At 42.3% G+C, this 14,895-nt stretch overlaps 1 protein-coding gene across 1 annotated transcript; it reads left to right on the top strand.

Annotated features, from left to right (window-relative positions):
- The first annotated feature begins 2,665 nt into the window (after nt 1-2,665).
- Nucleotides 2,666-9,275, top strand: CDA (cytidine deaminase). Its single transcript, XM_063436287.1, has 4 exons — nt 2,666-3,391; nt 5,457-5,568; nt 8,415-8,472; nt 9,066-9,275. The coding sequence occupies exons 1-4, from the start codon at nt 3,187-3,189 to the stop codon at nt 9,177-9,179; spliced, it is 489 nt and encodes a 162-aa protein (XP_063292357.1). The 5' UTR covers nt 2,666-3,186; the 3' UTR covers nt 9,180-9,275.
- The last annotated feature ends 5,620 nt before the right edge of the window (nt 9,276-14,895 follow it).

Raw genomic sequence — 14,895 nt, 5'->3', positions numbered from 1 at the left:
CGCACGAAAGGAGCCCGCGGTACTTGGTCGTCGAGTGATATTTTGCGGTCGGTCACATTAAGACCTCCATGTAACTCTTGAACCCCTGAACCGATCTGGGTGATTTTTGAATATGTTGGTCCCTGAGATCGGGGCTATCAAGGGATATGACTATTATGGAGTTTGGGGTACTTTCTAAGTTTTATGGAAATATATGTTTTGTATGTTGGGAGATAATAGAGTTTAGTATAGTGCTTGACTCAATTATCTCCCCAGTACTGGGGATGGAGTATATTATTGTCAGTAGGAGTGTCCTGGACCTGAGAGCCAATGTACTTCCAGAATGTATTTTGTCACTGTCCCCTCTCAGGTCCAGTGGGGAAGGCCCCTGGAATATATCAACGTAAACCCTGTACATTGTTAACTGCATATAAACCAGGCGGTTAGCAGTCCTGTTATACCCTTCATCTAGTTTAGGCTGATGTTTGGGTATCCGTCTGATTTGATGGGAGAATATACTTGGATGCTGTAATTTGTCTGGAGAAACGTTCGAACCAACACCCGAACTGCGAGCTATAATTACGCAGGCTCTAGCAGTTCGGGAGAAAATAGGCGATCAGGTATCTGTAATACCAGCGTTTGTTACATGCAATAAATACCTTGCAGGGTTAAGTCCATCTCTAGTGGCTGTCTATCAGACAGCCACTAGAGGGACTTCCGTGTTCTTAAAACATGAGGACCTCCAGCGTCGCCGAAATCCCCATACGAAAGCATTGAATAATGCTTTCCTATGGGGAGGTCTACTGCCCACGCAGCCATTGCCGCACATGCGCATTAGGTCCCTGCCAGGTCCCTGCCAGGTCCCTGCCAGCTGACGTCAGTGGGGGAGGAGCGTGGGCGGAGCCTGACTCAGCGCCAAGGGCGCTGGATTCAGGTAAATCACTGAAGGAGTTTTAATCCCTTCAGTAACATGGGATGGGGGGTGGGAGGCAGAAGGGCACTGCAGGATCCTGCAGTGCCAGGAAAAGGGGGTTTGTTTTCCTGGCATTGGAGAGTCCCTTTGATGCTGCTCTATAGCAGTAATGCGTATCTTGGCTCTGTTTATAGACTAAGACTTCAATTTTAATATTCTTGGATAGGCTTTCCAAATAACTTAATATTTTTGGATAAACTGTTAAAATAATTATTTAAACATATTAACATACCAAAACATACACCAAATATAAAAATATATATATATTTTTTTTTTACAAAACTAATATATTTTTCATAAGATGAAATCCTTTTAAACGTTCATCCAAAAACATTAAATAATTTGGGGAACTTATCAAACAATTGTAAATCGTGACGTGAATTACCAATGATGCATTGCCCCCACTGTACTATCGGATTAAAACTCACAAAGAGGTAAACTCCATATTCTGAGTGTACGAACAGATCGATAAAGAGTTAATTTGAGCTCACACTTATTAATCCATGAAACCCAGTCAGCCCCTCATATCATGAAGTACATACTTTATTTCCCTGCGAATTACCACTGTTTGGTTTATAATACCCAGCTGGTATTTATGGGGTTAAACTCTGAAAAGCATATCCTGACCTCTTCGAGTTTCTGTTCTTGCAGTCAGTGACCCCAGGTTGGAGGTGGGGGGTCACGGATAACCCTGTTTACTGCATTCCAGTGAGTGTGTTATGAACCAATCACAGCACGTTTCGCTGTAAAGCATCGGAACAACTGAACTTTCCTAGAAATAAATGCATCTAACTGTTTTATATTAACACTCTTAAACTTCTCACTTATTTCACGTTAGGTGACTCGTACATTCCTTCTCAGGTGACTTTCGCACTTCTCACAACATTTCACATGGACACAGAGAGACACTTTAATTTTAGGGCGGGGCTGTTCTGAGTGTGAGTGTCGGTGTGGCCAGGGTCGGGGTAGTTCTGAGTATGAGAGGGGGTGTGGCTATACGAATGTGAGTAGGGATGTGACCAGAGGCAGGGCTGTTCTGAGTGAGGGTGTGACCAGAGGCAGGGCAGTTCTGAGTGTGAGTGGGGGTGTGGCCAGGGGCAAAGCTGTTGTGAGTGGGGGTGTGGCCAGAGGCAAGGTGGTTCTGAGTGTGAGTGGGGGTGTGTTCGGGGCAAAGCTGTTGTGAGTGTGGGGGTGTGTGGCCAGGGGAGGGGCTGTTCTGAGAAACTTTAGGTTTTTATAGAACTAAAATGTAATTTATAACAAGAACAATGTATCTTATTTACACATACTGATTTCTAAACACATTTATTGTAGTTTCAAGCGAATTTGTACATCTGGGGGGTTTTGCATATTTTGCAAAGACCCCTGAAACAGACAAATCTGGAGTGTGCCTGGTGGCCGCGGGGCGCAGATAAGTGGCTGCTGCCATCTTCATACCCAAACTCCTCTTCCACTCCTGGTGCTGCGCATGCGAGAGAGTGCAATACTGAGGTCTATGGAGCATCCGGCGAGGCTGCAGGTTCCTCCATATACAGAGCCTATTGTTAGTTAAGAACTCTGGTAGTTCGGTTTAATGCCTTGGTAATGTGACAAGGTGTAGTTTTGGTAAAAGATGAGTTTAACAGGGAGCAATGACACAGAGATTACAGAGAGGAGTTTGTTGCTGTTACGTGCTGGTTGAAATGCAGAGGAGACCTATAGGGTGAGCAGGTCAGCCCATTGTGTGCATTCTACCAATGAGCTCAGTGATACAGAGTTACAGTAATACTGACTGCATTCTGCTCTGAGAGACTCAGCCATTGTCAGAACCGGCCAATGACAAAGGAAACACGTTTAAAGAAATGACAGAGTATTAACCCGTGCAAACACACCCACAGATTTACAACAATATAAACAGCAAGAGAGAGCAGAGACACAGAGATAAATAGAGAGAGACAGACAAACTGCTAGACAGTTAAATAGATAGGGATAGGTAACATTGTGTCACTTAAGTTAAATAATTATCTACTGTAACTATTTTTGATACACAGTAACTGGTCACAACTAATAGATAACAGATTAATTCTTACTAATAACAATACCTAACTGGATAAACACTCAGATACTCTCTGCCATATTATACTATCGCTGCCCAATACACGCAGACTGCCGAAACAGCCGATCTGTGATCGCTGTCACTTTGCCTGGATCCCTTGTTTGTTGAACACTGGCCGTAGAAGTTCTTCCAGAAGAAGATGAGCAACCGTGTTAGCTGCGAGGATGGCGTAACAGACACGCAGTGTGGACATGCAAATGGTGGCCAGGTCACGTCGTTGGGTCCAGAGATTATTCAAGAACTCCTTGTCAATAGTCACGAAGCCAAGAAATTTGCCTACTGCCCGTACAGTAAATTCCGTGTGGGCGCTGCGCTGTTGACTCACGATGGGAAAGTCTACCTGGGCAAGTATTTGTACAAACTCGTGTCTTCTCTATCTCCATTTAATCTCCTGTGTCTTTCCACTTTTATTATTTTTGAACCTGCTCGGGATTGTTCTCTGTTTGCACATTAAGCTCACTCAGCGACTTTTTAGCATAGTTTGTTACAATTTCCTTCATGTCTTTCTTCTGCGATTTAAAACTCAGCTATCCCCCCCCCCACCCCCACCCCCACCACTAGAAACCCCTTCCGCACTACCCACATTCTTTCAGCAGCACTAGACTTTCTTCCTGTCAGGATTTATTGCACTCTAAATTCACTTCCAGACACTTAAACACACCTGTTCTGCTCCAGACCTTGAACACAGGTGTTTTAGAAATATAGTTTGTTGGGAAAGAAAGCATTTTATTTACTGCTTGCATTTCACCAGCAAGGTTTTGCATCTCCACCAGCAATCAGCAGGTTAATATTTGCCGTAGCAATCCTTTAATTGACGAGAGAGCGTGCCGGAAGTGATAATGTTGTATCATATAAACTCCCACCCTACCTGAACACAATGCTTTCCCCGGCTGTTCCCACTTCCTACAACCTCCGATCCAGTACCAGCACTTTATTTAGTCTACCTCAATGCAAAAAGAAAGCAGCCCGATCCTCCTTCTCCTACAGAGCGCCGCAATTGTGGAACGACCTCCCGCACAATTTAAAATCTTCCCCAAGCCTAAAGTCCTTTAAGAGATCCCTCTCTACATACCTCGAAACAGAATGCACCTGTCATGGCTGATTATACATTTCCTACCTATTCTATGTTACATTTTGTATATATTGTGTATTAATATTGTTTTTGCATTTTATTGTACCCTATTGTATCAATGCAATGTTTTGTGGACCCAGGACATAGTTGAAAACGAGAGAAATCTCAATGTATCTTTCCTGCTAAAATATTTTATAAATAAATAATAATAAATAATAAGTATTGCATGCATATGTCTGCATTTATTTGTAAGGTTGTTTATTCAATGAACTATTAGTTATAGAGAATTGACAACTGCAATTTACATTTTATGCTAAAAAAACATATGCTACAAATTCTCCAAATCAGCTGGTTTTCGGATTGGCTGTTGTGGCCCAAAATTTGCATTACAAATGCACAGTTTAGTGAAGAATTCCCATACTGACTGAAAATATGGATAACATTTGGAGTTATAATGGGTTGATTAAAGAGAAAATCTAAGCACCAAAACAACTTTATCTTAATGAAGTGGTTTTAGTATATAGATCAGGTCTCCTCACTGCTCAATTCTCTGCCATTGAGGAGATAAATCCCTTTTTCTGTTTATGTTTATTTCTGTTTGGCTGTGACTGACAATGCCTCCAGAAAAACAATGGTTTTATGTTCAATTAGATACAGCACAGTGTGTTTACTTTAGAAGTTTCTGATCTCCTGCTCTGTTATTTTAACTTTAGTCGCACGTAGGAGGCTGCTGCAGGGTCTAGGAAATAGGAAATTCAAAATGAACCAGACTGTGCAATAAAGAAATGTAAACTTTTGCTCTCTTTACAGGAAGTGTTTAGCAAGGCTGTGCAAGTCACATGCAGGGAGGTGTAACTAGGGCTGCATAAACACAAAGGGATTTAACTCCTAAATGGCAGAGGATTGAGCAGTGAGACTGCAGGGGAATGTTCTATACACCAAAACTGCTTCATTGAGATAAAGTTGTTTTGGTGCTTAGAGCATCTTTTTGATTTATACTTTTATTATGCATGTTATAGAATGCTGGAAATTATAAAACGCAGACATCCAGTAATACATAGAATTGGCAGGGTGTGGAATATCGGCATTTCCATCTTTCATCAAAGTGTAAAATCCCAAATTATATAGTGACGGTGCAGTATATATCCCGCCCTAGATAGGCTTTGAAAAATGGGAAAAAGTGGTGGTAAGCAAGCTTATTCACTTTCATGTTTGATGTCCGAGTTTAATGAATAAAACACACATAAGGATCACAAATAGACAACGTGCAAATTAATTCTGTGAACTTTGCTGCAACTCTGTGCAAACCGTGATTTTGTGCCCATTGTGTTTTGCAGGCTGCAATGTGGAAAACGCATGCTACACGCTGGGTACATGCGCAGAACGCACAGCTATCCAGAAAGCGGTCTCGGAGGGTTACAAAGAATTTAAAGCTATAGCAGTCGCAACGTGAGTACAACCAATGCTTTCTGTAGAACACGATTGCGTTAAATTTCATGGGCTTTATTCAGTACGCAATGAATTGCATTCAATTAAAAGAAAGGATGGAAATATAAATACCACATCATATAGTCTGCACTGCCGAATGTCAATTCTGGGCAAAAAAAAGGGTTTTCAATGCGCTTTGCACAGGAGACGGATGTAATTAGTTATGCCCGGTGCTAAATCTCAGCTAAGATTTTTTATTTTAGTGTTTAGTGGAAGGCTGGCGGCATAAACAATGATTATTGGGCATTAAGCCTCGAACGCTTTAGCAGTCAGGCTCAATGTTTAAAGTAAAACAGCAGAACTCAAAATCTGAAGGAAAAAAAATCGGATTCCTTTTTTTTTCCAGCTCGACTATTTTGGTCTGAGATTGCAAAGTCCTAGTTTTGTGAATAGGAACATGAACAGACAATAGAACACATTGTATTCTGTGTGATCATCACTGAACTAACCACAGACTGCGTGAGTTGTGTAAGAATTAAAAAATCTTACAAAACTTTACTAGAAATGCGTTAGTCAGTGGCGATGATGTAAAGTGTAACATGAAGTGGTGTGTACTCCATGCACTACATGGGTTCTTTCATGTTTATTGTGATCAATTCTTCATTGTGTCTTACTGTAATGAATCTGCCCCTTTAAATAACCACATCATTGCGCCAAAGGAAATTACACCATATTGCACATTCACTGGGTGACTCTCTTTAACCCCTTAAGGACCAAACTTCTGGAGTAAAAGGGAATCATGACATGTCACACATGTCATGTGTCCTTAAGGGGTTAAGGTAGCTCATGGGACAAACTTTATTTAATGCATAAACACCCAGAATCCATGATAGATTAAAACACGTCAGTGTCTAGAATGTTGTGATAGTCCGTATATACAGAATAGTCCTGTTAGTCCCCTCTTCAAGTGAAATATTTCATCTTTATTTTATATGCAATATTGCATTTTATCCTTAAAGGGATAGTACACAACAACACATTTGTTTCTTTAAAGGGCACTCCAGAGTCCAGGCACTAACTGGAACTAATACAATTAGGTCAAAACAGGTGCACGAAAAACTTTCTCTAACTTATCCAGTGTTACAGCTCAGCTAATGTGGTCTAATCTGTGCACTTGTTGAGTCCTGTACGATTCGTGGTTCTAGCTCAGCTAATGTGGTCTAATCTGTGCACTTGTTGAGTCCTGTACGATTCGTGGTTCCAGCTCAGCTAATGTGGTCTAATCTGTGCACTTGTTGGGTCCTGTACGATTCGTGGTTCCAGCTCAGCTAATGTGGTCTAATCTGTGCACTTGTTAAATCCTGTACGATTCGTGGTTCCAGCTCAGCTAATGTCGTCTAATCTGTGCACTTGTTGGGTCCTGTACGATTCGTGGTTCCAGCTCAGCTAATGTGGTCTAATCTGTGCACTTGTTGAGTCCTGTACGATTCGTGGTTCCAGCTCAGCTAATGTGGTCTAATCTGTGCACTTGTTGGGTCCTGTACGATTCGTGGTTCCAGCTCAGCTAATGTGGTCTAATCTGTGCACTTGTTGAGTCCTGTACGATTCGTGGTTCCAGCTCAGCTAATGTGGTCTAATCTGTGCACTTGTTGGGTCCTGTACGATTCGTGGTTCCAGCTCAGCTAATGTGGTCTAATCTGTGCACTTGTTGGGTCCTGTACGATTCGTGGTTCCAGCTCAGCTAATGTGGTCTAATCTGTGCACTTGTTAGGTCCTGTACGATTCGCAGTTCCAGCTCAGCTAATGTGGTCTAATCTGTGCACTTGTTGAGTCCTGGACGATTCGTGGTTCCAGCTCAGCTAATGTGGTCTAATCTGTGCACTTGTTAAATCCTGTACGATTCGTGGTTCCAGCTCAGCTAATGTGGTCTAATCTGTGCACTTGTTAAATCCTGTACGATTCGCGGTTCCAGCTCAGCTAATGTGGTCTAATCTGTGCACTTGTTAAATCCTGTACGATTCGTGGTTCCAGCTCAGCTGGAAGTTCTCTCTGACCTGAACACTAACTACCGTAATCTGGTTTTGATTTGATTTGCAGCTGGATTAATTATTAATTTCTCCTTTCTGAAAAGTTAAACTCGTCAAAAAAATACCTAGAATTGCTAGAATTGATATATTTTAGGCCTTCTGTGATATTAATGAGTAACTGTGGATTTAATGGATGCAATATGCATTACTATGCCCTGCTGTCATACAAACCTCTCCCTGCCCACCCCCAAAAAATAAAGAATAAATAATATTTCTTAATCATAAGGTTAACAGAGAGTAAATTTGTTCAGCACATTTTTTGTGAGGTTTTTAAAACAACTGAAATGCATAAATGAATGTATTCACCAAAGTGTGAGTTTGTAGTGATTGAAACTTTTTTCCAACGTTTGCTCTTCTGGTTTATCCCCTTAAGGACCAAACTTCTGGAATAAAAGGGAATCATGACATGTCACACATGTCATGTGTCCTTAAGGGGTTATAGGTTGCAATTCGTGGGGATAATTCAGCACATCCCTTCCATTTTGCTTGGAATCGCTGCCCATGCAGAGATTAACCCCTCGCTGGTGGAAGTGTAACTCCATCTTCGGCAGCGACGTTGGGTGTAAATAGCCTTAAAGGGGAACCATCATATACGTGTTAAAAATATATAAAAACCACGAGATTAGACAGTGAGGGTGTGGAGGGAGGCCAGAGGCTGGGAGATACCTGACAACATGAACTGATCAGATTGTGGGTTCAATTCACGAGCTCGCATCCCATTCTAACTGAACTGGAATATATTGTTTCTCTTTCCTGAGCCGAGATACTTTTCTCTTCCAGAGATGTGGAGAGTGAATTTATCAGCCCGTGTGGAGCCTGCAGACAGGTTATGAGAGAGGTAGGTTTCATAAGGACCCTGATGTTCTAGAGTCAGATTCTGACCTTATCAGTCAGCGATATGTTTTTGGACATGTAAACCTTTAACACATAAACCAGAGATAACATTTTGTCAGGAGACAGAACATATGGATGGTGGTATGATTGACAGACAGAGGGCTGGGATGGTGGGATGATTGACAGACAGAGGGCTGGGTTGGTGGTATGATTGGCAGACAGAGGGCTGGGTTGGTGTATGATTGGCAGACAGAGGGCTGGGTTGGTGGTATGATTGGCAGACAGAGGGCTGGGATGGTGGGATGATTGGCAGACAGAGGGCTGGGATGGTGGGATGATTGGCAGACAGAGGGCTGGGATGGTGGGATGATTGGCAGACAGAGGGCTGGGATGGTGGGATGATTGGCAGACAGAGGGCTGGGATTGTGGGGTGATTGGCAGACAGAGGGCTGGGATGGTGGGATGATTGGGAGATAGAAGGTTTGGTACACGGTATGATTGGCAGATAATGGTTTGGTTAGAAGATTGAACTGTTTTCAACAATGATATAGAAATAGCAGTTATATAATAGAACTTTCATTTTTCTTCTTTTCTCAGTTTGGACAAGAACTGGAAATTATTCTGACCAAATCAGATGGGACATACATAATAAAAACACTGCACCAGATGCTACCAATGTCTTTCGGACCAGAGAAACTAGAGATAAAATGAGAAGGAAGATTCGTCACGCAATCTGTGTTATTTATTAAATATCACATATATTAATTATATGTCTGAATGTAACCTGAATATATTGTATTAATCACATCTGTTTCTTGACTTCCTTATAATTGCTAGTTATGTGTCGCACTCTGGACTAGCAATCATTCTTTACAATTACTAGCAGTTGGCAGCATTAGAGATCACACCCAGGAGTATTTTATAGAAGGCTGTGTGGGAGAGGTTGTTTTGTGTAGGTGGGGTGGCTGTCAGTGTTGTATAAGTGGCTATGTGTGAGTATGATGTTTGGGTAGTTTATACTGATGTGTGTGGCAATGTGTGATGGGTGGGTAACTGTGAGTGATGTGTGTGGCAATGTGTGATGGGTGGGTAACTGTGAGTGATGTGTGTGGCAATGCGTGATGTGTGGGTAACTGTGAGTGATGTGTCTGGCAATGCGTGATGGGTGGGTAGCTGAGTGAAATGTGTGGCAATGCGTGATGGGTGGGTAGCTCTGAGTGATGTGTGTGGCAATGCGTGATGGGTGAGTAACTGTGAGTGATGTGTGTGGCAATGCATGATGAGTGGGTAACTGTGAGTGATGTGTGTGGCAATGCGTGATGTGTGGGTAACTGAGTGATGTGTGTGGCAATGCATGATGAGTGGGTAACTGTGAGTGATGTGTGTGGCAATGCGTGATGTGTGGGTAACTGAGTGATGTGTGTGGCAATGCGTGATGGGTGGGTAGCTGAGTGAAATGTGTGATGTGTGGGTAGCTGTGAGTGATGAGTGTGGCAATGAGTGATGTGTGGGTAACTGTGAGTGATGTTTGCGGCAATGCGTAATGGGTGGGTAACTGTGAGTGATGAGTGTGGCAATGAGTGATGTGTGGGTAACTGTGAGTGATGTTTGTGGCAATGCGTAATGGGTGGGTAACTGTGAGTGATGTTTGCGGCAATGCGTAATGGGTGGGTAACTGTGAGTGATGTTTGCGGCAATGCGTAATGGGTGGGTAACTGTGAGTGATGAGTGTGGCAATGAGTGATGTGTGGGTAACTGTGAGCGCTGTTTTTGGCAATGCATAATGGGTTGCTAACTGTGAGTGATGTTTGCGGCAATGCGTAATTGGTGGGTAACTGTGAGTGATGTTTGCGGCAATGCGTAATGGGTGGGTAACTGTGAGTGATGAGTGTGGCAATGAGTGATGTGTGGGTAACTGTGAGTGATGTTTGTGGCAATGCGTAATGGGTGGGTAACTGTGAGTGATGTTTGCGGCAATGCGTAATGGGTGGATAACTGTGAGTGATGTTTGCGGCAATGCGTAATGGGTGGGTAACTGTGAGTGATGTTTGCGGCAATGCGTAATGGGTGGGTAACTGTGAGTGATGAGTGTGGCAATGAGTGATGTGTGGGTAACTGTGAGTGATGTTTGTGGCAATGCGTAATGGGTGGGTAACTGTGAGTGATGTTTGCGGCAATGCGTAATGGGTGGGTAACTGTGAGTGATGGGTGGGTAGCTGTGAGTGATCTGTGTGGGTACCGGAGAGTGAATAATATTGCTTTGTGTGATTTGTGTTGCTGTGTGTGGGTAGATGAGTGTGACGTGAGTGAATGTGGAAGTTAGGATAGTAGTGATAAGAATTGGGAGAGAATGTTAGGTATAGATGGGGATGGAAGGAATGGCTCGGAGTAATAGGTTGCAAAGAATAAACGATGAGTTAAAGGGATAGCAGGTTAAGGTTGGTGGGAGTAAACAGAGGATGAGGAGAGATGAAGGGATGTGTAAAAATGATCTAAGTATAGGAGCGATAAAGTGATGGCTGGGAGTGATGGGGAAAAAGGAGTGGGAGATGGTTGGGTGTGATAGAATTGAAAGAAAGAAAGGGATATGTTGTAGTAGTAGGAAGATGGGGTGAGAGGGATAGAAGGAGAGGATGGGGTGAGAGGGATACAGGAGAGAGGGGGATGGGGTAAGTGGAAAGGATGGATGGGAGTGATAGGAATATGAGGAGATGGGGATAGATAGGTGAAGGAGATGAGAAGAAGGCGAGAATGAGAGAGGGATGGGTTTGAGGTGATATGAGGATGGAGTGAGAGGGATGGCGGAGCCGCGGAGGTCATTATAAGGAATAACGGTTTGCACTCATTCAGGGCTAGTTAGTAAACTGAGATTAAATCCGAACTGAACAATTAAAGCTAAACAGTCCATGTCAGCCAGAGGCAGAGCTTAGCTTGTTTTAGCCTCAATTTTACAATTCGGATTTAATCCACTGAACGTCGAAGAATAGTGAATGACCCGATTAACGTGTATTTTACCATCATTACATGGACGCATGGCACAGCATTGGTAGCAGGAAACCCATGATCACGTTAAACTGTCTGCTCAATAAAGTAAACAGTAACCCAACTCAGTGCAAACATGTGCTACTAGTTACCTGCACTTACTAACTCTGTCACAATATCCAGGATTGTCCTTCATTAGATATCGTTTCCAACTGGCGACCAGGAAACTAACTCTAGATCCAAAATATTCCCCAATAACACATTAACCCCTTAAGGACCAAACTTCTGGAATAAAAGGGAATCATGACATGTCACACACGTCATGTGTCCTTAAGGGGTTAAACATACCAGAATTCTGAGTAATATGTTCTAAAAGTGGAGCTATCACCGTGGAAACCAATGTAACGTTCTTGCCTTTTCCTTCACTATTAGAGCTTTGCCCCAGAGTCAATCTTCATGCAGAACCAAACTGTACGTATAACGGGCCTTTATCAGAGTCTCCCGCGATCTCATTAAAGCGGGCACTAGTTGGTGTAGAGCAATGTATGATAATAGAGTGTAACTAAATCCCCATTATTTTTACCCACGTCAGATGTTTAAAAAATAAAGAAAACTCAGAGAAGCGGGAATAGAATACCACTGGAGGTCTCCCAGATTCTTGGTGGTCACACACCACGGAACTGTCCACAAACTCTCCACGCTTGCAGAGTTCCCGACATTCTGTCACGCACTGGGCATCCCCGCACCCACCCAGGACACCATCCAGTGACCCATTCCTGAGGCCTGATCTCCCCAGGATCAACAGAGACTATACCTAACATGGACTATGTTACACTGTTACAGCTACGCACTACCAGTTGGCCCAGACCCACACCTAGTCCACCCATCCCCCCCATTGCAAAGAGGGAGCGACCGCTCCAAACCTACCTACCCCCCCCCCCAGGCCCTCCTGGGATCTGGGTACATATAGAAGAAGGCCATAACTCAAAAACCCGCTGGGGTTACCCTAAGACCATTATCGCCAATCATCCATTCTCCCGAAGCAGTCCACACACGCCTGATAACGTACCTCTGCAGGTCCAATCTCCCTAATACATGACTGTGCAGTAGCGCAAATGTTTATGTCATGATATGTTTCATAATGCTACGTGTATTATATGTTTCTTGTGTCTCATGACCCGCATGGGTATGATTAAAACAAAATTTCAATAAAAAGAGATTGACAAAAAAAAAAAAAAAAAAAAATAAAAAAAAAATAAAGAAAAATCTCCCAGGATCAGTTTGGTGAGACTGGCAGGATATTTTACTATAGGGAGATTGTATTAAGCCCAAAATAGCTCAATTAGAAAAACTCTCCAAGTTAAATCTGCAATTCTTACAATTTTGATATTTTCCTTAAATTTGAAAGTAATTTGGAATTCCCTTTACTGAGTAACCCAGTGATCCACAGAGGTGCTGATAGACCTGATTTTTGTGACTGTAGCTTATCGCCTGCCCTGTGAAGGCCTGGCTAACATTGCCGGTGACCTTTGCTCTCTGCGCCCTTGCAACTTGTCCGGGAGCAACCTATTATTTTTGAGAATGTTCTTGTTGACACATTCCAATGTGGACGTTTTTGTGGCACATATAGGTCATGCACCAACTCTTTGACCTTTTCTGTATTTCTAAAAACTCAAATCGCTGAATGTCAGACCTCTTTTATAGCTGACATTTCTTGCAAATTGTAATCATCCTAGTTTGACTTACTTTTGCAGCTGCATGTGTAATTATTTCAGTTAAATTCCATTTCAATTTGCTGCTTGTATGATAATGTCCGAATGCTCCCTGATGAAGGTGAGGTAGATCCAGAGATCTGTAAAATGATATATTTTGTTGCAAGGTGTATTTGAAGGGTTAATGGAGGGATCAGAGTGGTTGGTGAAATAGAGAAACATAAATCTTTTTTTCATTTTGACGGTAAGAATGAGAAATCCGGGAAGGAAATTGCAATACATGCTGTATGAGGACACAACGAAGAGGTTTTTTTTCTTAATTTTAGTGGATTCAAAATTACCGGTAAATTGCAAAATTCAGGCTAAAATAGTCAAACTCTGACTGTGATTGAAAGTTTGCCATTTTAATTCAATTTGCTACATTTCCGACCTTATTATCTGGGAATCGCTTTCAGGAAAGTTGATCTATAGTCAGATTCTTTACTTTTTATAAATATGGAGCAGTTCTGTAAATAAAACGCACAATTTTATACCTTTTTTTATGCATCAAGAACAAGAAAATTCTGGGGAAAAAATCCCCAAACACCCACTGGTTACGTACAGAAATCAGGCATTTTTGCTGCCCACGGAAAAAAAAATAGAGTTTAATGTTGTTTGTCAAATGTTGTTTTAAGACATAAGAGATTTATTTATAAACTGTAACCAGGTGTGAATAACTGGTCATTACTTCAGGAATAAACTAAAATAAAAACACTCGGAGGAGAGTGGGCACGTCAATCCAAGATATGTAAGAGCTATCGACGCGGTAGCAATATGCACGTCACATGATCTGCGAAATGCATCGATACAGGATAGCATAAACAATATAGTAGGCAGAGATCAGCAGGGCTATGGCAGATTATTTTAGACTAATAGTTATCTAATGAGACATCCCTCCTTAGTATAGAAGATTCCCCTCTGTACGTAAATATAGTTAGCTGTCGATTAGAAGACATGCCCAAATACCCCCTCTCTAAAACTGGAGGTCTGTGTACAAACGGATTAAACTGCGTCAAATCATATCAAGGATGAAACCTCCACAGTTTAAAAAGACTATTGTGAGATTACTGGAATGACCAGCAATTAACTAAAAATGGAGCGGCCAAGAAACAATGTGAGATAATAAAATTCAGAACACCAAATGTTCAGTGCCACAGACAAAAACGGATTACAATCGGGCTAGAGGCTAAAAGATTCCACGCAGGTTCTCTGGCTCCTCAATTCATCCCACCCCCTTGCGGGATACTTCATAGGCCCCCATGCCAAGTCCCAATGATGCACACGGGGCACCTAAAGCACCTCGAGCCTCCTTGGCCTGGAGAAGCTGATACGACGTGTGGCCAGTCAGCATGGTGGGCCGGCAGCTCCCCAGGAGTTTTCATTTTAACACCTTAAGGACCAAACTTCTGGAATAAAAGGGAATCATGACATGTCACACATGTCATGTGTCCTTAAGGGGTTAAACAAAAGGAAAAATATCAAAACATATCTGCAATAACTATTATATCTATAAATGTGCTGCTTCCTCTCTGTTGGCGCACAATGCCTACAACTCCATTCTGTTTTTGCAGGTGGGTACTCTCCGCTGCAGTAAACAGAATCAGGCAGTTATTTACATAAGTGAGTATTGTCAGAAATTCAGAGTGAGTTTCAATTTTTTTAATTTTTTTATTCTTTAATAGTGGTATGCATAC

Source organism: Pelobates fuscus, chromosome 11 (genome assembly GCF_036172605.1).
Source record: "Pelobates fuscus isolate aPelFus1 chromosome 11, aPelFus1.pri, whole genome shotgun sequence".
Taxonomy (NCBI): Eukaryota; Metazoa; Chordata; class Amphibia; order Anura; family Pelobatidae; genus Pelobates; species Pelobates fuscus.
Note: the sequence above shows the minus strand (reverse complement) of the source record. Positions and strands in the feature narration are given on the sequence as shown.

Bases quoted from the DNA above. Each gene is read 5' to 3' on its own strand.
- CDA (XM_063436287.1), top strand. From the start codon at position 3,187: ATGAGCAACCGTGTTAGCTGCGAGGATGGCGTAACAGACACGCAGTGT. The intron at 5,569-8,414 runs GTGAGTACAACC...TTTCTCTTCCAG, and splicing joins AAAGCTATAGCAGTCGCAAC to AGATGTGGAGAGTGAATTTA. The intron at 8,473-9,065 runs GTAGGTTTCATA...TTCTTTTCTCAG, and splicing joins GCAGACAGGTTATGAGAGAG to TTTGGACAAGAACTGGAAAT.